Here is a 23,725-nt window from a genome sequence, read left to right on the forward strand (position 1 = left end):
CTTAATGGATCAACGAATGATTATTCTTTAACAGCACATTGGCAGTATATTGCAGTCATATCGTGGCGAATACATTTTAAAACTAGAAAAAGTCATGGCTTTGGAGATGATAATAGAAAACTCCAAAATCAACACGAAAATGGAGACGCTTGAAAAACCAACTAAGAATACAGTAACTGATAAAAATTCGAAAACCACATTTAAAATCTTTAAACGTACACACAATATACGTTGTGGCATAGGCCTTGACATACGTTTAATGCCAACATTACCAGCGACACTCTGGAACATTGAAATATAAAGTGAATGGTGTAGAATCTTTGGCATATATTGGCAATGTCCAATCGGTCAATTGGTATTATTTAAGATTTTCAGCAGGCGAGGGGTCAGACTACAAGGACACCAAAGCGAACAGGCTTAATGTTACTGTACACAATTCTGAGAATTTCTAATAAGTGACATCTAATAAATTTCGGTTAACGTCACTGCATACTTTTCTAGTTTTTGTTTGCTACTATTTATGCATTTACATGGACAGTTAGAATAAAACTATGACTGAGGTAAACTGACAAGAGGCTGTATTTCACCGGATACGTATGACAATTTGCCAGCTATCCCGCTGTACAGAGGCCGTATTTCACCGCTTACGTGTGACAATTTTCCAGCTATCACACTGGCAAGAGGCCGTATTTCACCGCTTACGTGTGACAATTTTCCAGCTATCACACTGGCAAGAGGCCGTATTTCACCACTTACGTGTGACAATTTTCCAGCTATCACACTGACAAGAGGCCGTATTTCACCGCTTACGTGTGACAATTTGTCAGCTATAACACTGCAGTCCATGCTCTTGATTTACTCTCTGTGATCCTCTCAAAGTCTTTAATTATATTCATATAACTGACCAATGGAAAATGGAATATCATTGTTGTTTAATGGTTTTTTTTGGTGGGGGAGGAGGTTTCTGATAGAAAGTGCATTTCTAGTTAAGCGTTGGGATATCTGATGAGCCCACAGTTTACTGTCAAAATTCTATATTTATGTTATATATATAGGATATATCTATCATCAGTCCAAATGTGTTTAATATAACAAAGCGCAATTTACAGAAATGTATTTGTTTTTTCTCTATTTACCGATAAATTCTTTTCACAGCAGTAACATGTTACGGGTGTAACGTAAGTCCGATGTTAGATTAATTTAAGAGTAAGATAGAGAGAGCGATCTTTCACAGTATGTCAATGTAAGAAAGAAGCTGCAATTGCAATTATACACAAAAACTGTTCCTTATTGAAAATGTAATTCTACCAATCATTGCGATAGTTTTGATGTATTTAAATGCGGACCAAACTAAGTTGTTATGAGGTCTGTGACATTTGTCACCATGTGCGATGCTCAACCTCTCATCAGCCAATCACGAATAATGGGAAGTAACTTTATCGGTCTACATAACAGCACCGTACAGACGGGTACATAAAATGGATAGCGTCACAAAAACAGTAAGTCGAAAAACCTGAGTCCTTCCAGATAGGCCATATCTTATGAATACAGATGATTTTGCTATCCATAAAAAATATAACAGTTTCAGACAGATTTTATTAGAGAAATAAGATAGTCTGGCAGCTTTCGAGGAACACCGATTTTGTTCAATTTAGATTCGATGCCATTCCTGTACAGACCTGCTTGAAAACAGCTATTACGGGGGTTGAGAAGTGGCAGGGTCGCGGATACAATATTCAAGTATATATTGGATATGTGGGCACCAACAAATAGAAACAACGAACCTGTTTTTTTTTTAACCTCATGATTTACGCGAAGGCGCTAATAGTATATGGAGGTATGGCGCCATCTGTGGACTTCAAATAGTCCTATTATAGAGATGATTGGTGGATAGAATTATACGGCGTCTTTTTTTTTAACGGGGCACGTGGATTTTCGGTACAGTGTAAGTCAGGATATTGCGTGTCCGAAATAAACTATTCAGTGATAAATGGAACTCGTCGGTGTGGAGTTTGGCACAATTTTTAGTAAACGGAATCTTCACAAGTACTATTTCATAAAGCTCCGTGACAGTGATGTCTTCGCCATGAACAGACATCCTTTTTTGGGGATTGAATCTGTGGCCATCTCTTTTTATTTATTTCACACCGGCTCTGCTGATGTCGAGACGTTTGCCTTAATAGACTTTGTCGTAAAGCCGGTAAGATCCCGAAGCCGAGCGACGGCAGGTGACGCTGTGTCCACATCATTTCAGCCAGGACGTTGTAGACAGGCAGATAAACTTGAACAAGGCCATTGGACCGAAAGGTCAAAAGTTTTAAGTGAAACGACAGCCGTCGTTATCGATGATAGATTTTTAGAGGATTTCTGAAGCTCCGAAAAGATCGTTGACATTTCGCAAAAGGGAGGTGATCACAGTCTTCTGAGCTATCTTTGACTCTGAAAGATGTGTTAATTTCCTTCACGAAGCTAAAGGTGCTACCCGCTCTAAAGGCTTCTCGGCGATGACAGTATTATGGTTTACGCTTGAAAGTCAAACTAAAGCTCGATTCATTTTGGCAAACAGGAAACCATTCTGTAGTAATTCCAGTCTATTGTGTCCATCTAGATTGAGATCAACAACCCGCAGAGTAAACGTCAGTTGATCTCTTTACCCTATCTCGAAAAGCTGGCCTGCTCTGATACACCACACATGTGGAGGAAAAAACTTTATAGACAATGTAAGAAATAGTTGTACCGAAAGATTACATGCAATAAAAAATTCAAGATAAATCAAGAAGATATGTGGGTTTAGGACGCATGTTTTTTGGGAAGACCTGCCATAACAAAGATAAAAAAGGGAAGGGCCTTGGTCTTCCGATTAAAGGCCCTTGTCTTTCAAGTGCCAGGACGGACAACTGTGGCTTCAAACCCAATTTTAGTGGGAGGGGGGATTTGTGGATTCCTCACCTTTTTGAGTTTGTGAGGTGTTGCAATTAGGTGCCGACGGCGCTTGTGTACGTCACGGGTGAAAAGTTTGTCAGTAAATTCCAATGGTCGGTGGTTTATACAAGGCATTCCGGTGTTTTCACCTGCTGTCCAACGTATAAGTGAAACATTCCTGAGTCAGGCGTTAAACAAATATCAAATAAATATCAAATTAATTAAAACAATATAATTTCGAAGGCTAGTGATGTTATGCGAATGTTATGCAACACAGTAGTACGAATACTGTAAAGTGTTGTTTGCCACGAAGGCCGAAAAATTCCCGGCCCGAAGCGTTGACGTGTTGTTTTTATTATAACAAAGGCTTTAGCAATGCGTCCACGTCTTGTCCCTAGAACTGAGGTCATTGACGAGGAGATAATTTAATTAAACCAAATATATGTCATATGCACCCACACTTTGTTCCACATTTACGTCGCCTATACATTTTTATAACATTTAATCCGCCTTTTTGCACTTTTTGTTTCAAGTACCGTTCGGCACATGAAACTGCCATGGCGGGCATATACAGCTCTACAGATAAGGATTGGAGTTACTTGCACGTGACACCCCTCGTGCGCTCCGGGAAATAATCGGGTTGTTTAATGTCGTAGAGAAGCCTAGTTCATCCAGGACACCTGTTATTGTGGCCACATGTGGTTTGATGTTTAACGAAAGTTAGAAATATGGCGTTTGGTTTACTGCTGTTACATTTATTTCTAGCCTCGCTTGTTCATTAGTCTCCTGACAAAGGCATCATCAGGGAGTCTGAAGACACCGAGTCGTTCACGCTATGTCCAAACCTCTTCGTGTGTAATTTCTTCCCGGTTCAGCGAAAGGGAATGTTACAGAGTAAGCAGCTTGGTAGTCTTGTGAGTGACGCAAGAATATAGGACGTAGGCAGAACGGACGCCTAGGGGGAACTGCCGCCGTTTAGATCATGCCCGATTCAAGGACCTGGCATTTAACTGTCCCTGTCAAGCCTTCTGAGTTGATAAAGTGGACAGGCTGTACCCTCGGGAAGACGAATTCTCACCGATGTAACTTGAAGCCAAGGAAAGAAGTCACCGGCCGCCTGACATTTGTGCTACTCAACGGAACATCTTGGGTGTTAGTGATGAATTAATGGAACATGCGATGATTCAATTTTACCCTCTAGTATCTGTTCATCTACCTGCGTGGCAAGTCTACTCTTGAGTGCCACTGTGAACGAGGAAACCAGATGGACACATTAATTTATGAAAGAATTCATCAGACATCGGTAACTAAGTAATCAAATGAGCTTATCTGCATATCAGTCAATTAAACAACTATTCTGTAAAACCCACACATCCGTCGATTAAAGATACATCATAAAAGACTACAGAATCGAGAGTGCCCCGAGGGCAGCGACGACAGTGTGTCAGTTGACAAATGGTCAGAAGTAACTGTTGAAATTCTGCCTCTCATCAGGTTATCTCAATTAGGGTTTTTATTCTGTTAATGTAAATGCGGAAATAGCAGCAAATTTTATTACACTCGTGCGCTTTCACGTGTATGTTATAATATTCCATCGCGCTGTCTTGAAATCACGATGTTATTCAAATGTATTGTATTCTCTTGCAGCAAATGGTGCAATTCATCGGGTGTCTGACCAATGTAGCACTGGAACGACATCCTTGTCAGATCAGACGGAGATTTCCGTCTTAAACGTCAATGACGAGTATACCCTGGCAGCCACTCTCATGCAGCCCTTTTATCGTCATCAAACGATACTCAGCTGATAGTTAAAACAATCGCTAGACTGAAGCAATTACTAACCTACATGCTTCTTTGTATAGCTTCCTTTCTCTGCCAGAATTATACAACCTGAACTTTATGCAGATAGCTCTTGCTGTTGGAAAGGATGCATGCATCGGGAATTTGTCAGCCCAAGAGAACTTACCTCTGAGAGCACACAAAGGAAACAGCTACAGCGAGATGAACGCACAACATAGTGAGATACCATATAGTTTTTTTCTTTCAACCAGTAGCCTATGTTCAGTTATCTGTAAAATCACTCATACCCGCTATCATCAGGGACAGATTCATTCATATGCTTGACGTCCATATTATTAGACAGCTGATTAGAAACTATAGCCTGTGACTCGCTGACTATTGCCTTGTGAGCGCGTGATATTATTTTGTGGCGTTGCCTTGCTTGAGCGCGTTATTGCTGTACACCATAATGTAAGCTCTCATATGACTGCATATTGACCAATGAAATCCAAAAATTGCTATAAGATATAGTAATAAATAGAACCATTAACTTCGCGTGGTTCGAATAGAAGAACACCTCATGGCGAGGTCACAAGAGTTCCTGTTACACAATTCCTTTAAACATCAAGGTGGGAGACCTAGCATCAACTCCGGGTCGGGCCATACCAAAAACTTCACAACTGGTACTTGAGGCTACTTCGCTTGGTGCTGAGCACTGAGAGGTTAGAGCAGGTCTGGTAAGCCAGGTGTCAGTGTAACGTGGCTGGGCGGTATTATGTCTGGTACCTTCGGTATGATACTTCAGTGGCATCAGCACTTTGGTGGTACCGAAGACCCAATACTTACACACACAAACACAGAATGATTTTTCGTAGTCATGTGTCTGAAAACTTGCTGAGCACGACGCAAAACCCCAATGATACATACATGTACAACCTTTACGCCTCTGAACGAAGACATTTGACCTTTGGTATCCCGTAATTACCCACATATTGTCCAACACATCTCATGCTATGTATTATGCTTAAGAAGTCTAGGCAATGCTTACAGGGTGTGTGTGGTATCGGATACTGCTCCGGTCATTATGACCACGTAAATAGATTGATTCATCAGTGCTAAACTCCGTACTAAATATTATTAATTATATTTTATATGTGGAGGAAACCCCAGTGCCCAAAGTAAACTGACAGTCCCTGGCAAGTAACTGACGAACTCAGTTGCACATGCACATTAAGTTAAATGAAAATAGTCAAAACATCTTCCAGGAGCTTCATACAAAGGACTGCAGCATATTAAATCCGGCTTCCTGTCAATTAACCCCAGCTAGAGTCATATTAGACGTTTCAAACTGGAGCTCTAGTACTGTTGACTGTCATCCAAACCACTACTTAGAGGGGGATTTGCTGTCCCTGATAGGGCCTGAAACATGACTTAGTGTGCCAGACTGCCATGACGAAGGCAAGTTAATCGTGTGGCCCTCTTTAAGGTTTGGAAGGATTTTAGTTATATCAAATAAACTCACCTGAAGTAACAAAAAATAAAAAGCGTCAAGACGAGCAAGACGAGTGATATGCATCCTCCCACAAAATAGATGTCTCTGAGAATTGTGGCTGTGTGCACGCTGATGTCAGAGTTCGGCCCCTGCAGGAGACAAAACTGAATGAGTCAATGAGGAAGTATAGCGACAGAATTTCATGTTAATATTTGCTAAGTATATGTGTATTCATAAAACACATTTACACCATAATTGATCTTAATTTTGTATTTGAACACTTGTAATTGCAACTAAGTCAGGGTAAAGATATATCTGCCGTAAGAGAGTACGTCAGGTATTCAGTGCTTAGGTAACGTGAAGTATCCGCACAACACACATATACACTAAGGCCTAACCCTTACAAAAAAAAGAGTCTTGCTCTAATTCAAAACCAGTGGACTTTATGCTATACTTTAGTTATATAGTTAATACCGGTCTTAATTGCTAATACGCTTTTGCACAAATGGGCACAGAACACATTTTCACCCAACACATAAAGAGTCCTAAGTTTTATCAGTGATCCAACGGCCAAATGGATTCCTCCTCTAGTTCACGAGACTAGTTAGCGAGAGTGACCTTGACCTCCATCGCCCTTTTATTTAGTGATTGATTAATTTGGTTCCTTAACAAGAGTTTTTCACTTATACTGGTTTTTACGGTTGAGGAAACCAGAGTGCCCGGGGTAAACAACCGGATGAAGAACCCACACGTGACGTTAAGATATGCTCATCCTATTGAGAGATGACAAGCCGTCTTCAACAAACGTTACACTAAGCAAACGGCCGCTCGAGCGTCGTTTGTCACTTTGCGTCGCCAAGGCGCCACAACAAGTGACAGCGCAGGAAACTCAGAGAGAATGTCTGTACAATTCAAACATACGTGACCGTTTTTTTTTTGTTTTTTTGGGGCATTTCCTTGGTAATTATGATCGAAGATTGTGTCCTTTGACCTGTCTGGCAAGGTCCGCCATGGGACTGATTCCAGGTATACGGCATGAAAGATGAACGTTCTAACCGCTAGACCACCATAATATAACCCAACAATACAACGCAAATGAATTACTGTTTTAGTAATTTTTATTTTTATTGTATGGCTGTTGTGTTATATTTGGTTAGTCTAGCAATCCTGTCATAGCAGATGTGGGTATAACGGTACCCTCGGCTGGAGACGGGCCTTGTTTCCCTAGGACACTACATATTCGTACGTACAGCCTGGCACTTCACGCGAGACGGTGGAGTGTGGTGGCATGATGGACGCTGACTTCATCGGCCATGGCAGTGGGCAAATGTGATTTATTAAGGAGACTTGCGCAATCTTTACGCTGGCAGCGAAGCTCTCCGCTGCCAAAGTAATATAGTTAGATGGTAACGAGTTCAAGACGTCTCGGTGAGCTTCCTACGATGTACTGTAGCTCCTAATGGAAACTAATGAAGCTATGCTAAAGGGGGTGCGCTCTCTTGGGGTCTGATAAAACAATCACTGTCAGATGTGGAAGGATTTAGCGTATCGGGCGGTTGGACATGTTGAATTGTCGTTGTCAGCTTTATTGACACCACATGATTGAGTGCAAGGACTATCTGATCTTCCCCAGTGAAGTTCTTTGAAAATCTCAAGTTTGGTGGTGGTGGTGAGTGGGGTGGGGTGGATGAACGCTAATAGCAGTTTGGGTCTCTTAAATACCAAGCAATGCGAACAAATCCAGAAAACTCGGAAGTTGATATATGTACTGGAATAGTTAGCCAATGGCTGCCACGGTTGCTCGTTTCAACGTGAACTGTCTTTATATGATCTTTAGACTTCTCACCACAAAGAGCAGCTTGTTTCTAATGTTTTGCCTGTAGTAAGTATGCCGCTTGAAAACAAATCTTGAAAAAACAATCCGTACTCTATCAAAAATCGATTCGTTGGCCTCATTTGCCAGTGAAGACAACATTTTAATTTCTTTAGACACATCTTATCAGATAATACTCACTTTTGGCCATTACGGCACCATGTTGTAAAGTATTAAAGCTGTAAACTGAACATTATTAAGCTGGAAAATCAGGCATAGAGCGTGCATGATCCTTGCTGTTGCACTCCTGAAACTTTTCGGGTATCTTTACATAAATCACCAAACAGAAGACTATCAACGGGTGTGCTTTATGGGAGGAAGCGTTTTTCATCTGCACAATGTCGAAGGTTTTCTGCTCAACACACTTGGAAATTCAACCCTTGACTGCTCGTTCGTATCTTTCATCTCCAGGGAGGTAGCCATGCAGCACGTTGCACATAATGCAAATAATGATTCCACTCTCAGCAACATTAAACTATGAGCGATACAATTTGGCCTATTCACTTCCGCTCAGAAAGATATAGAACCGATCCCAATTGGGAGAAAGCCAGCCTAAAGCCTTGGCCACGTATGAATAAATCTATTTCTGCGTCCCTTTCATTTAGAACCTGGCTGTTTTTTTTTTATTGGAGAACCTTGCGTAATAGGTATAGTTGCAGGTTTTGTTTTCATTTCCTATTATAGAGAAGCAAAGATCTGTGTTTCGACGCACAGATTCCAAGTCCTCTTCTACATCTAACTGCAGTAATCCCAGATCAGTGGTTATTTTCACGAAACTGTCTACCACGAATGAACTAATTATTATGGCTTCACGTCACTTCGGTAATTTTATAGCCCTTTTGCGTTTAAGCCAGGAGATACTACATGGTTTTTGATGCGATAATGCGAAAATCCAAAATTAAACGAAAATAGACGTTTTCTTTATTTATTTCATTGGTTTTACCACCGTACTTGAGAAAATTCACTCATACGACGGAGAGACGAAAACGGAAAGAGCACGGGAAAGCCTACACGGACATTTTTAAAACCAGCTTAAACACAACATCAGATATAAGTCGAAATCAAATGTATGTTTAAAATATATAACGTACAAAAGTGTATATAGATGAATCATCTAGAGAGGTGTACATAGAAATTTATATTTTGTTGTGTAGGCTAGGGGCCTTTGAAAGCTATCTACGTAGATATTCCTCCGTAAGTAACACTCAATTTATGACGCTACAAACACGGACACAGGGCAGATTATATTTACAGGGAAGGTTTATCATAGGAAATGTCACGAACTCTACCAGTGATGTTGTTAACGCCAGATGCAGTTTCACTCCGTCATCAACAAGTATATTCGTCAACAATTTTATTATTCCATGTTAACGTGATTTAGTGTACATGTTGTCTTGGTGTCTACAAAATATATTTAGGAGGGGGTGAAAGTAAACCAAGGTGACCTCGGTGCCAGAGTTAGATAAATAGCCGATGCATTACCTTTATACCACCAATCATCTCACGTTAAATCTACGACCTTTGTCACATTTTGGTGTACGTTAAATCTGTGATTGGATTTAATAAGATAATGGAGTTGGTCAGTCTAAGGCAGACTACCATAGTCGGATCGGAACGTGAAGTGCTCACAGCTACAAATATACGCACAAAATGTCGCCGGGTATGGTAACATTCCCTGGGGCAAAGTTTCAGTACAGTTTTTTTTCCATAAGCACAAGGTACATAATTGTATATTTACGTAACTGTTTGACTGAAGTTATTTCGGGAAAACTCTATGTTGGCAAAGAATTACGGTCAGAAGCATTTGTGTGTGAAACAGGGACCTGTATTTCATCTAAGAGTTGAATTTTACTTTTATCTTCCTGGGCAATAGCTAGTGAGACTCGGTTAAACGTGAACGTCTAGAGTCCCACGCTCGGGTATGAGTTAGTTGCTGTCAACAAAACTGTGTTTCGTGTGCAAAGAAAAGTTCATTTTTACTTATACTGTTGTTATTGTGATCTATGAAAATACCATGCTCTGTTTCTTTTAATAACTTTGTAATAACCAGTTATGCCGTCAAAATGTGTGCCGGCAAAATGAGTCAAGCAAAAGAATTGAATACAATGTTTATTTATTTGATTGGTGTTTTACGCCGAACTCAAGAACATTAGGAAGGCGGCCAAATTATGGTGGGAGGAAACCGGGCAGAGCCCAGATAAAAACTAAGACCATCCACAGGTTGCTGACAGGCCTTCCTACGTACGGCCAGAGAGAAAGCCAAAGCGAGCTGGACTTAAACTCACATCAACCGCATTCGTGAGAGGCATCTGGGTCATTGGGTCAGTGCGCCATGCTGGCGTGCTAACCCCCTGGGGCATGGAGGCCCCGACAAAATATTTAATACATTTTAGCACGTTTTAGCTGTGTACAGACTTTTGACTACTTTTTCTATCCGCCTAGACGTTTTATGTACACGTTCTGTCTGTATGCCTGTTCTGTGTGCACTTTCCATTGTAGTACATGTTCCGTGCCTACACGTCTGTCTATGTACGAGTTCTGACTGTGTGCATGTCCTGTGCATACGTTTTATCTGTGAACGTGTTCCTTGTGTGTGCGATATCTATCTGTGTACCTGTTCTATCAGTGTATACGTTTTGTCTATGAACGTGTTCTGCCTGTGTACCAAGTTCTATCTATGTATACGTTTTATCTGTGAACGTAATCTATCTGTGTATACGTTTTATTTGTAAACGTGTTCTGTCTGTGTAGATATCTATCTGTGTACCTGTTCTACCTGTGCATACGTTTTATCTGTGGACGTGCTCTGTCTGTGTAGATATCTATCTGTGTACCTGTTCAACCTGTGTATACGTTTTATCTGTGGACGTGGTCTGTCTGTGTAGATATCTATCTGTGTACCTGTTCTACCTGTGTATACGTTTTATCTGTGGGCGTGTTCTGTCTGTGTATACATCTATCTGTGTGCCTGTTCTACCTGTGTATACGTTTTATCTGTGGACGTGCTCTGTCTGTGTATACATCTATCTGTGTACCTGTTCTGCCTGTGTATACGTTTTATCTGTGGACGTGTTCTGTCTGTGTATACATCTATCTGTGTACCTGTTCTGTCTGTTGACGCGTTCTCTCTGGGTACGTAAATCTAACTTTGTGCACATCCTAACTTGTATTTTGTTATTCTGTCGTTATGATAAGATAGCCATTAACAGTGACCTTTACTATTGTATTTCCACATTGTTAATTGGTGGTAGAAGTAGATTAATACTGACATGCTGCGAGTTCCAGGCTGTTGTAAACAAGGAGATTAATGAAGGAGTGACTCACGGCAACACGATGACGTGACTGCGTGACACATAACAGCAGAGGGGTTTTACCACCATGGAGAGGATCTAAATTCCAACAGTGCCTTAATGACGGGGCTGGCACGGAATCATAACAGTTTAAACACACACTTTTCGATTCCACGCTGTCGTCAACAAGTAGATTAATCAAGGATCGAGTGCGGTGTTGTATAAGGCTAATGTAACGCCAAGGTTATGTCGTTTAAGGGGTTACAGGTATCTTCGTGAAGTGGGCGAAATCCCAGTATGCCGGAATACCGGAAGAAAAAGAAGGCTCCCTTTTAACAAGGTAAAAAATTAGACAAACAAATTGCGTTAGACATTAATCTTCTTTTACATGAGTTAAAACATTAAGACGTACGGTGCTAGTGGATGGCCTCCGTAGCTTAGTGGTTAGCATGCTAAAGCACCACAATAACCCCAGGAGCCTCAGCAATACGGTCGTTGTGAGTTCAAGTCCAGCTCTTGCTGGCTTCACTCTCCGGTCGCAGATGTGAAGGTCTCACTGCAACCTGCAGATCGCTGTTTCTTTCCCCCGGGCTCTGTACGGTTCTCCCTCTATATAACACTGGTCGCCGTTGTGTAAGTAAAATATTCTTGATAGCCAGGTGTTGTTAACGCATCGGTTAACGAGGGAATTTACAGCCGCGTTCCTGAGTTAAATTAGATGCACGAGTAATGGTACGTACGAGAAAGTTGTGCATTCAGAGACGCAATCAACGAGTACATTGACTAAAATGGAGTTGGTTGACGTATGTGTGGAATTGAAAAAGCAGATCGTTAGCAAGTTTGTCGCAACATTGTGTTTGACTTGTGTTTTCCTTTCGGAAACGTTAACATATAAAAAGACAAAGAAGTAAAAAAAAAAAAAAAAACCAAGGCATTGACGGCACTAATGCAACATTTAGTACAGACTGACTCGAAGTACAGATTGATACCACCAGATAAGTTGCTGACATCGATACGAGAGCCCGGGGAATTCCACGACCATCCGCAGGTTGCTGGAAGACCTTTCCACGTACGGCTGGAGAAGAAGCAACATGAACTAGACTTGAACTTAGAGCGACCACAATGGTAAGAGGCTTATGGGTCATTGCGCATCGCCAGCGTGCTAATCTCCTCGGTCACGGAGGCCCCCAGTGAATTACTAGACGAGTGAATTAATTAAAAGTAAAGACAACACTAGACCAAATGTAAAGTTTCCAAAGGAAGTTTAAAAAGCATACATTTCCTCTTTTGTGACGAGCAAGCTAACGCAATTCAAAGTAGTCTAAATCGTGCAGGTTTTATTTCTGTACCCGTGGACGCAGCTGTTTATGCTTACGTCACCCGCATACTGTTTTAGTGTATATATATAGTTATGTATATGGGTAACGAGTGACGCGACATCGTGTTTCCGGTCGCTCTAACAAGGCGCATCAGACTGCCTTGTAAGAATTTAGATTTAGAGCACTTCACAAAAGTGTCTGTGGCGGCTTAGGTCTGTTTTTAACCGTCTTCCTAGATAAGTTAGGTTATATTATTTGCTGTCTTTTCTTTTAACTAATGAGTGATGTATTTGTTTATTTGTGGATTCATTCAGGTTTATGGACTGAGAAAACCAGATAGCCCACAGTTTACCACCTTCCCTCTGTCAGCACCAAACACGGGTGGTCCTGAAGTGGCGACCTCAACCAGTGAAGTGGTTGACAAGGGAGTTAACCACGGAGGTTTTCGGGCTAATATGAGACCGTGGGTTATGATGTATTGTTCAGTAGGAAGCTTCAGTACATGGTGAAAAGGCCCTTATGACAACAAACCCTCTCGTAGAGTCACAGGTGTTTTCGTTCCCAAATGACATGTTTCTACTAAAGCACGCTGTTCAAACCAATCAATCGCATCCTCCGTTTCTAATTAAGGTGCAAAATGAGACAAAAGTTGTCTGCTAATGCGAAATGTTATCCCGCCGAAGATAAATCACTTAACTAATATCTGGACGACAGCTACATGTGGTAAAGCTAGGACCTGCAGTACGATTGTAGCCCGTTTTGCACAGGTAATACGTGAGAATGCTGGGCGATAACTTTCGTCATCACTAGGTGATGTTTTGTTTGTTGACATAACCTTTTACCGCTGAATCTTGATTGCCGAGGAGCGTTATCTGGGACAACTGAACAAATAAACCCACTCCGCAGCTTCTTCCAGCCGATCACCTTACGAGGACTCATGGGTATGTGTAATTGGCGTGTAGCGATGAAATATTATGATACAAAAGGATCGACGTACACAAAGGCGGATCTTACGTCCTATGATACAAAAGGATCGACGTACACAAATGCGGATCTTACGTCCTATGATACAAAAGGATCGACGTACACAAATGCGGATCTTACGTCCTTTGATACAAAAGGATCGACGTACACAAAGGCGGATCTTACGTCCTATGATACAAAAGGATCGACGTACACAAAGGCGGATCTTACGTCCTTTGATACAAAAGGATCGGCGTAAACAAATTCTGATCTTACGTCCTATGATACAAAAGGATTGCCATAAACAAATGCAGATCTTACGTCCTATGATACAAAAGGATCGACGTACACAAATTCAGATCTTACGTCCTATGATACAAAATGATCGACGTACACAAAGGCGGATCTTACGTCTTAGACTGCAGGCATATATTTACAGTCAAATGTCCATGGTTATTTTTAGGACCTTATTTGTTTATGTACATTTTAGATCTTTAATCAATAGATGGGTGTGAGAAGGGTATGACCGACACTTTGTATTACCAAATTGTCAGTGAATAGTTTTGGTAAATCCTGAAAAGGACATTTAAGGCAGGACGTTTACTGATCAGTGAAAAATGACTAAAATAAGAGTAATTACGCTCAAGTAATGCGTAATTGTGTGAATAAACGGAAAATATATATTTTAAATGACAAATTGACAGGGGAAGTCAAAATTCATGAACAATAAAATCTGGATACATATGTTTGGACAAAATTAGCAAGCGCACGCAATTTATCTTATTAATTAGTTCGATTTCGATTTTACGCTGCGCTCAAGAATATTTCACTTTTGCAACGGCCGTCATTTTGATGGTTATGTAGGAAAACCAGAGTTCCGGTGGTATACCATCAAACTCAGCTTGGTCTCGTAGATTCTCGTCTCTTCGTTACCTGGCATTTAGTGGATAGTGGCGATCGTTTGGAACCGTGAAAGTGTTTCGAATAAACAAACAACATCTGCGCATATATAAGGGTCAAAATCATGACGGCAATTCTGATAGGTTTGTTAGTTTTTTCACGCAATCTTATTTACACAGGACAGAGTAGGAAGACCCTTATGCGCATGTGCTGTTTCAAGGACTACATTTTGCGGGACAAGCCCTCTACCTGTATTACCTAAATGTCATATTGATGGAAGGCATGTGATCTTCCAAACGATCTTCATGTAATATAAAAAGATTACAAACAGAACGGTGAGTAAAACCATAGAAGCGACGGAAGTGTGGTACTGGCCAATAGTCACACGTAATAAGTGAAAAAAAAATTTGCTTTAGCCGAATTAGGTTAAAAAGATACTGTGATATGAACGGCATTTCGTAGACTTCCCTGGTCTAGAATTCCTGAAATAGATCAACAAAGCGGCCCACCAAACGAGCCAAAGTCCCAAGAAGAAAAGAGACGGGGGACTCTCCGAGATAGCCTTTACAATCCTCTTTAACTGCAGGCATTTCTCTGTGGAAGACAGGGCCTTATTTCACGAAAGTTTTTGGGCTTAGCTGAGCAACTCCAGTTCTGTGTAGTGTTAGACGTAGGTTTCTTCGAAAAACACTTAGAAAAAGAACAACCGATGCCAGCAAGTTACGGAACTGAAAGTTTGAAAAACAAGCAAAACTGCTTTAAAGCAAAAATGTGCTAAGTTTCATGAAACCGGGCTCAAACATTTAGACGTGGACTTACCTCAGGTATGTACATTTCTTCAAGGCAGGGGCGATAGTTTGTCCAGTTACCTTCCCAGTACCCATGGGCATCACAAGTGCGGTGGGCCAATGGCTCTGCCGTATATAATGGTATGCATAATGTTAGGTAAAAAAGAACAGTATGAAAACTAATACGAAAGTTTATAGAAACAACTCATACTTGGCACTGACCAATCATCAAAACTTCATCATTTTCAGGCTGATTTGTACTCAAAATCTTACTTACAGTTCATTCAATTCCAGAGGCTTTGAAAATGTGTAAATGGATCTATTACTGCATTCAGGTGTAAACTCCTCTTGAAATGCTGTTTTGAAATATTTGTTCCAAAGTTAGAAGTGTGTAGGAGGAAACCTTAGTAATATGTTACAGATAGTTGTAGAGACAACTTGCAATGTTTCGGAGGAAACAAATTTTACGTATGGACAAACATTTCGATGAGCGACAAATTTAAAAAAAAAACATCATATTTTTTCATGAAATGAGAGATTACATGATGAAAATTTCATGTAATCTTACTAATCCATGCAAAAGTTGATGCCAATAAACATGCCACATGCTATAAAAAGAGCAACATGTACACAGCGACATGCTTATACTTAATACATCGTGCTGAGCAAGAAATAAAAGTGCACAAGATTTCTTACCATGCCTGTGGCGTGCGTATCTACGGGGATTCATTTTCAGGCTGGTGTGAACTCATTGTTTTAATAGTATTTTACGTTTTTTCTTTTTGGAAATAAGTAAGACACTTCATAAACGAGCACATATGCACCGTTGGAGATTTGCAAAATATGACTGCATTATCATTTCGTAGTGACACGACATAAATAATGTACACCAAGTTACATTGTGCGACTTTCTTGGGGAAACCACATACACAGACGATTGGGTACACTTTTCTTCGGGTCCAAGCTGAGCTGAATATTGTTCCCTGTACTACATAAGTAATATATTACCACTTTGCCCACAAAATGCCATCGCAGAGGCAAAACAAACAATATATTACACAGCTTAGGTTTAAATTACTTAAGGATGTAGAAACGCTCCACTTTTAGTTTTGTTCAAGATATTTTAGTCGCAGTACAAAAAAAACTCCACAGATTTATATTAAATTATCCACCTTGAAAGTCGTTCTCCAGATAGAAGGGAAGAAAATTCGCTTCGTCTGTCATGGAAACTAGAAACCCCGCGGTGTGGGCCGTCTCGACTTCTGCAATTCACAAGGCAATAAACCGTCACACAAACAAACAAACAAACAAACAAGGGCATGTGACAGTGGTTGAGTTACCGTAACAAGATACCGTGGAGACGAATGAATATTGCGACTGAGTAATTCTAGCCCAGCGACGTCTAGTAAATGGCAATTAACATCAGTGCATTTTTAAAACTTAATTCAGCTTAGGTGCTAGGAGGCGTGTAAATTGCTACTATTTATGCATTTACATGAACAGAATAAAACCCTGACTGAGGTAAACTGAAAAGAGGCCGTATTTCATCGGGTTGGTGTGAACATTTGCCAGCTATCACCCTGTCGTCGCTGCTCTGGTTTTACTCTCTATGCTGTATGTCTATCACACAGTCGTCGCTGCTCTGGTTTTACTCTCTATGCTGTATGTCTATCACACAGTCGTCGCTGCTCTGGTTTTACTCTCTATGCTGTATGTCTATCACACAGTCGTCGCTGCTCTGGTTTTTACTCTCTATGCTGTACGTCTATCTACCTGTCGTCGCTGCTCTGGTTTTACTCTCTATGCTGTATGTCTATCACACAGTCGTCGCTGCTCTGGTTTTACTCTCTATGCTGTATGTCTATCACACAGTCGTCGCTGCTCTGGTTTTAATCTCTGTGCTGTACATCTTTAATTATAATATATTCGTGGACCAAGCTATAATTTATTTTATTTGAAATGAACAGTCAGAATAAAACCCTAACTGAGATAAAGCTAAGTTAAAGAGTGCATGTTTCACCTGTTACGAGTGACCATCTTGCCAACTATCACAGACATTGCTGCTCAGGTTTTACTCTGTGTGCTGTACGTCTTTTGTAGTATTATCAGTGGCCCAAGATCGTAACTTCACATTCACCCACTTTAGCTATCTTTTCTATCACAGGGTTCCCTTATAACGCTTACTCATTAGGAATTTGGCCTAATTCGGTGATAGGGTTCCTTAGCCTGTTGCATTCATTTGTATTTCACTCCTTAATGGAGTAACATTCATTTATCAGGAGTTAAGGGGCCCTGTGTTGGCATTGCGTTCTAAATGTTTTTTTCTGCAAGTAAACGGGGTAATGAGCAATGAGACAGCAGGTTCAAATCGAGCTTTCGCCCATATGAATGCTGCTTTAAATAAGAGTTTTATCCTATGTGTGATGGAGAGTTGTGGTTTCCTACGTGTCCGTTCTTATCACATTTCACTTCTACTCATTAGGCTGTATTCAGGCCCATGGATCAGGAAACTCTCTGAAGACTTACGTCAGATTTTATAGCCTTAACGGTATTATTCTTGATCTTAGACTGAACTTGAACACTAATTTTCATTTTTTCCCGAAAAATCGGCAAAGCTATAGTATTAAGTATAAAATTTAACATATGTCACAAGTTATGTTAGCGTGATCTTTGAACTTGGAAATAAAGATCGCGAAGATAAAGGTGACCACATCTTCCTTTTAGAGTAGTATACGGCAAGCTGTGTAGGTGCATCTATGTCATTGCTATATTGATTTACATACATGTAGGGGGCCTCCGTGGCTCCGTCGGTTAGCGCGCTTGCGCAGCGTGATGACCCAGAAACCTCTCACCAATGCGGTCGCTGTGAGTTCAAGTCCAGCTCATGCTGGCTTCCTCTCCGGTCGTACGTGGGAAGGTTTGCCAGCAACCTGCAGATGGTCGTGGGATTCCCCCGGGCTTTGCCCGGTTTCCTCCCACCTTAGTGCTGGCCGCCGTGGTATAAGTGAAATATTCTTGAGTACGGCGTAAAACACCAATCAAATAAATAAATAAATAAATACATACATGTATTGTTAAAAATATTGCTGTGAAATATATATTTAGTGATTTGACTGTTTAACACAATGCTCTTGAATATTTCGTTTAAACAATGGTGGTCGTTATTATAGGTGGAGGAAGGATTCTTTGGAATACGTACAGTGCTATTCCTTATTAGAACATCTCAACTTGTCCCTCTTGGTTGCCTTATTTTTAGGGCTTTTTTGCTCAACTTATTAACAGAAAACATTTCAAGTGTTATGTTAACAAAGGAAACTTTTTTTTACAGTCAACTGCAGGCCAGGCAGCACTGGGGCCCTCACATTCTGTAGCTGTTGGGGGTGACGCGCATGACAGGCCTTTGACCAAAGTGGATATATGCTGGAAGCGATCTGTGGCTGGCTCCACTGCTCTTTACACCACAGAGTTTGTCTGGCGCATATCGACAAGCAGTTGTTTCCATTGTTAATTTATCATGAATTTGTCTTAATTTCGTTCTTGATATATTTTCGTAGTTCAATGATGGTTGTGTGCGATGTTTTTTGGTTTTGGATTTGGCCTTACGATTATTGACATTTTGGTTGACGGACAGTATTATATAGTCCCAGAATGAAGATAAAGCCACAAATGGAGATATTTACACACAGATTCAGGGTTACCTTTCGCTGTAACCACTGATGCATTTGTTCGAATGTGAAGGATGACGTCATCAACCTAGACCTAGAATTCCGGATACATTGCATTATGAACATTTTGTACAGACCTTGCATTTGAACATGCGCTGAGTATTACAAGAATCACCAATCATGTTCGTGAGTCGATTGCTGTGTATATTGCTATACTGAAATTTCTGTACAGAGAAAAAAAGTTGGCCTGTGCTCAATAAAAGAGAACATGAGTGGAAAAAGACGTATATACTCAGCTCTCAGACGAAGCACATTGGCTGTTAGTTGAAGAAGATCTAGGAAGAGTTTCTCTGCGTTATATGAACTTGTAGATACGGGGACGTGCTCTGTATGATTGAATGGTGAATAGCACATAAATCAAACTCCCGTAAAAGGCTGTCGCTGTAGGCCATTGTCCTAACTCTGATCGATATTAAGGCTTGTTATTGAGTGAGACTGCGATTTTGAGCATATGCCAAGAGGCTGGTAGAAGAGGCGATGGAGTTTAAGTGGCTACTTAGCCGCTCCCCTGGAGGTGATGACCCTGATTGTGCTACAGAAGCAAGGGAATAAAAGGCTAGAGAAGAGTTGTCCCGTCCTTGTCAAGCAGACTGATTCAATGGTAGTCCCATCTGCGGTCGCATTGTTCAGGCTTGCCATTGGGAAGATGAGCCGTTGTGCGACAATGGCGGACACAGACATCCAGTATTGATGCAGCATGGGAAAGACTGGTCTCGTAAATAAGGTCAAATTACGCAAATGAAGAAATGTTTTATTCGAAGCTCTGGACAAGAGACTGGCGTGCAATCAAGGCAGACGAGCTTTGTCTTCTTTAGCTGCAACACTGCCAGCTCAAAGACGATGAAGCTGTGTGAAACTGGGTATTTGCTTACAAATAGCACTTCCCTCTAGGAGATTGTTCCAGTCTTGCGAAATCAGTGGAATTATTACTAGATTGGGGAAAATGATCCGTGATACATCGAGGTCCCTTTGAAAAGAATACCGATGTTGAAACGCGTCGCAGTCAAAATAATTGGCAGTTTATATTACGAGAATAAATGATTGCTATTTTAGACCCCGCTTACAGTATTTCAACCATATCGAAGCGGCAACTTAAGAGAATTGGGTCTCCTAAGAGCATAAAGTAGTCCAAATCAGGCCTTTGGGGGTTTCAAAACGTGACCATTATTGTGCTGAGACCTAATTTACGTTGTACCTGCTTGTATAACGAATTTGTAAATTCCCTGGCTCCTGCTGTTCATTGAGGTCTTATACGCGATCGACGGCTCTCGGCTGGCCCTTTTCCGCAGTTTTATGTTCGTTAAGCACCTCTGGTCTTCTACTTATATAACTCGCAAGCCTGTGCATCTCACGTGGGAAAGTTCATCAGTAACTTGCTAAAGGTCCGTGGTTTACACCGGTCATTCCTCCACTCATACAACTGAGCGACATCGTATATTGGACTCTTGATCATGGAGTTAACAATGGCGTTAACAACAATCGGGATGCACGTACTTCTATGGCGGAAAAAGATTTAACTGTGTTGCTGTGACACGACGCAGATCTTATACCACTTGGGATATTTATTTTGTTGTTTTATTCCACTCAAAAAATTCTCACTATACGATGGTAAGTTGGAAATGAGTACAGGACTGATAGGGGCAAACCGCCGACAGTTGGTAAATTACTGACGAACTTCATTAAGTGTGACTAACGGATCTGAACACGCTATTAATTGGAGGCATTTAACGAATATTAGACTACTAGCGTCGTCGTTGTCGTCTTATTGTTACCAGGATTCCACGGAAAAGTGAGACAGTGATTCCATAAATTCCCTGTTCATGGAGAGATAAGGGGTTGACCCCGCACCTCGTGTGTCCAAGCGAGTAAATGAAAGCCACGACAGCCACGACAGCCACGACACTCTTCCGGCCACTTAAAATATGAATCTGCAGTTCAACGGAGTCGAAACGGTTTTGGTTTCTTTTCTTGAAGCTGTTTCTGCGGTGCGTTTTTATCCACAAGGGCGTGGTCGCAGCTCTACTCGTTGTCCTTCGTCCATGATTCTGATTACCCTTGTGAAAATGAAGTACTCTTTAGTTCAACGGAAAACATCAATCAAATAGATAATTACATAAATAATGGGATCTATCGTCCAGGGTTTGTTCTGGAAGCTGAAAGATTAATGATAGATTATTCAGAAAGAGAGTGGTTTTCGGCGAGAGTAACACGATATCTCAATATTTTTGTGTGTTCAGCTAACTTACAAGGAAATATGTGCGAAAGAAAGTCTCGCTTTCGTGTAACGGTCAGTAAAGTGTAGTGTCAGTTTTAACAAAGCACTTTAGGTGTTCATACTTCCACTCATGTCATGTTTTCAAAGCGATATGATATTGTGAGTCAATGGGATATGAAACTTGATGTTTTCTTTGAACTAGACTGCTTTTTAGTATATTTGTTACAGAAAAACGGTCGTAATGTAACAAATATAATACAGAGTGCAGCGTTTTTAGATCAACTTTGTTCATATAAGGAGCGTACATTGTACCATTTTTATGTAATTTTAATTGCATTTCACCCATACCTGACACCCATGAAAGTGGTTTTGGGCCTATTTTGCTACACCTTCCCGATGGAAGACTTTGTCTGTCTTAAAAGTGCCCGTCGGGAATTTTGGCAATTTATTAAAGTGTATGCCATACCCAATACCTCTTAAACCAAAAGTTTCGTTCCACCTGTGTCAGCGTATTTTTTTTAACCACTTGTCACTGGAGCAATTTAAGTGTGACCTTCGGGGAGATGTAAATGCAAGGCGTTTGTTCGTCCATCTGCCATTATCGCTGACGGCAGTGTCACAGACATAAACACCATACTTTCAGAAATGAGCGGTTTTTGAACAGCTTTCTGCTCCCTGATGTCAAGATCTGTCTCTCGCAGGCGAGAAAGTAACACCTGTGCCGCGGGTGTGTATTGGGTGTCAGAGGATGTGAACAACAGTACGGTTACGCTAAAAAAAAAAATGGCACCGGGGCGTCTTTCTTTTTACAAGAAACCCATTTCTTTTCCGGAGTTCTCACATTCCACGTGTTAAGTAAGTTTCACTTCTATCCACTCATCTTCATGAATGGATGACATCTTTTCTGGTAATTCTTCTGGGAAAATCTGTTTTCAAGTTAACCAAACATAGAACTGACCACATTACACATCTTTTATATCCCGGTGGGTGTTAACCTGATTCTCCTATGGACAGCGAAAGGAGTACAACGATTTCCAAAAATGGACGTATGAATTGATTTATACATTTGATTGGGGTTTTTAAGTCGTGACGTATGAATTACATCCATTTCTTACAATTGGTTCTCGGGCCTCTGTGGCTCAGTCGGTTAGCGCGATAGCGCAGAGTGATGACCCAGGAGCGTCTCACCAATGCGGTCGCCGTGAGTTCGTCCAGCTCATGCTGGCTTCCTCTCCGGCCGTACAAGGGAAGGTCCGTCAGCAACCTGCGGATGGTCGTGTGATTCCCCCGGGGCTCTGCCCAGTTTCCTCCCACCATAATGCTGGCCGCCGTCGTATAAGTGAAATATTCTTGAGTACGGCGTAAAACACCAATCAAGTAAATAATAAATCAAATACAATTGGTTCTTAAAATTATGTCACCCAAAATATGTGCATATATCATCTGAGAAAGGAAAGGTTTATTTACTATTTGTTTGGCTGTGCTTATTTAGTCCGTGATGGAAATGGTGATAAGACACATCCACGTAAACATCGTACACATCAAGCGATACCGCTAAAATATACAGAGGATGGCAAAATCCCTAATATTGCCCACTAACCTTCAGGCTGCATGAGGCTCCACTGTGATTTGAAGTGTAGAGGACTTACGAAAGTGTACAGTTAATGTCGTTCTCAGATACTAGAGGTAGGCCTAAGTCTACACAAATGGTAAAAACGGTGAAATTAAAAGTGGAAAGCTAGAACGGGGTTGACGGCGTGTTAGTGGTGAGCTACGGTAACCTGACGCTTTACGATTGAAACATTGATTGTGGAATTAAAATTGGAATGCTGCAACACAGTTGACGGCGCGTTAGTGGCGAGTTACGGCAATCTGAAGGTTTACGATTGAAACATTGATTGTGGAATTAAAATTGGAATGCTAGAACCGAGTTAACGACGCGTTAGTGGTGAGCTACGGCAATCTGAAGGTTTACGATTGAAATATTGATTGTGGAATTAAAATTGGAATGCTAGAACCGAGTTAACGACGCGTTAGTGGCGAGCTACGGCAATCTGAAGGTTTACGATTGAAACATTGATTGTGGAATTAAAATAGGAATGCTGCAACAGAGTTGACGGCGCGCTTGTGGCGAGCTACGGTAACCAAATTGTTCCTTGGCTTAATTATCTCCAATTATTTATTTTATGTCTCGATAATCATGGCACCATGTAATCTCTACATCATTGCAAGGCGCCATTTATACTCCTGTCGGAAAAGGCGAGTATGATTTATTAGAAGGATTCCTAATTCCTAAAATGATAGACGTCATTTTTCACTAATCTCATTTTCAAAACAATCATCACAGAAAAAACCTGAATTGATATGATCACGAAACCTTTATCGACTTAGATCGAGAGCGAAAGGATTTAAATAAAAAATAGAGATTGAAATCATGAGTAGGTTTTTAAAGATTTAAT

General features: G+C 40.9%; 1 protein-coding gene across 2 annotated transcripts in view; it reads right to left on the reverse strand.

Annotated features, from left to right (window-relative positions):
* The window catches only part of LOC135477876 (corticotropin-releasing factor receptor 1-like), a 91,425-nt gene that overhangs the window by 15,839 nt on the left and 51,861 nt on the right, over window positions 1-23,725 (reverse strand). The window contains exons 3-5 of one of the 2 annotated variants that reach the window (XM_064758082.1): window positions 16,499-16,588; window positions 15,358-15,452; window positions 6,224-6,342 (exon numbers count right to left, since the gene is read on the reverse strand). In XM_064758082.1, coding sequence (XP_064614152.1) covers window positions 6,224-6,342; window positions 15,358-15,452; window positions 16,499-16,588 — 304 coding nt within the window. The remainder of the gene's footprint in view (window positions 1-6,223; window positions 6,343-15,357; window positions 15,453-16,498; window positions 16,589-23,725) is intronic. The other variant, XM_064758083.1, reaches the window with a different exon arrangement.

The sequence above is a fragment of the Liolophura sinensis genome, chromosome 11 (assembly GCF_032854445.1).
Source record: "Liolophura sinensis isolate JHLJ2023 chromosome 11, CUHK_Ljap_v2, whole genome shotgun sequence".
Lineage (NCBI taxonomy): Eukaryota > Metazoa > Mollusca > Polyplacophora > Chitonida > Chitonidae > Liolophura > Liolophura sinensis.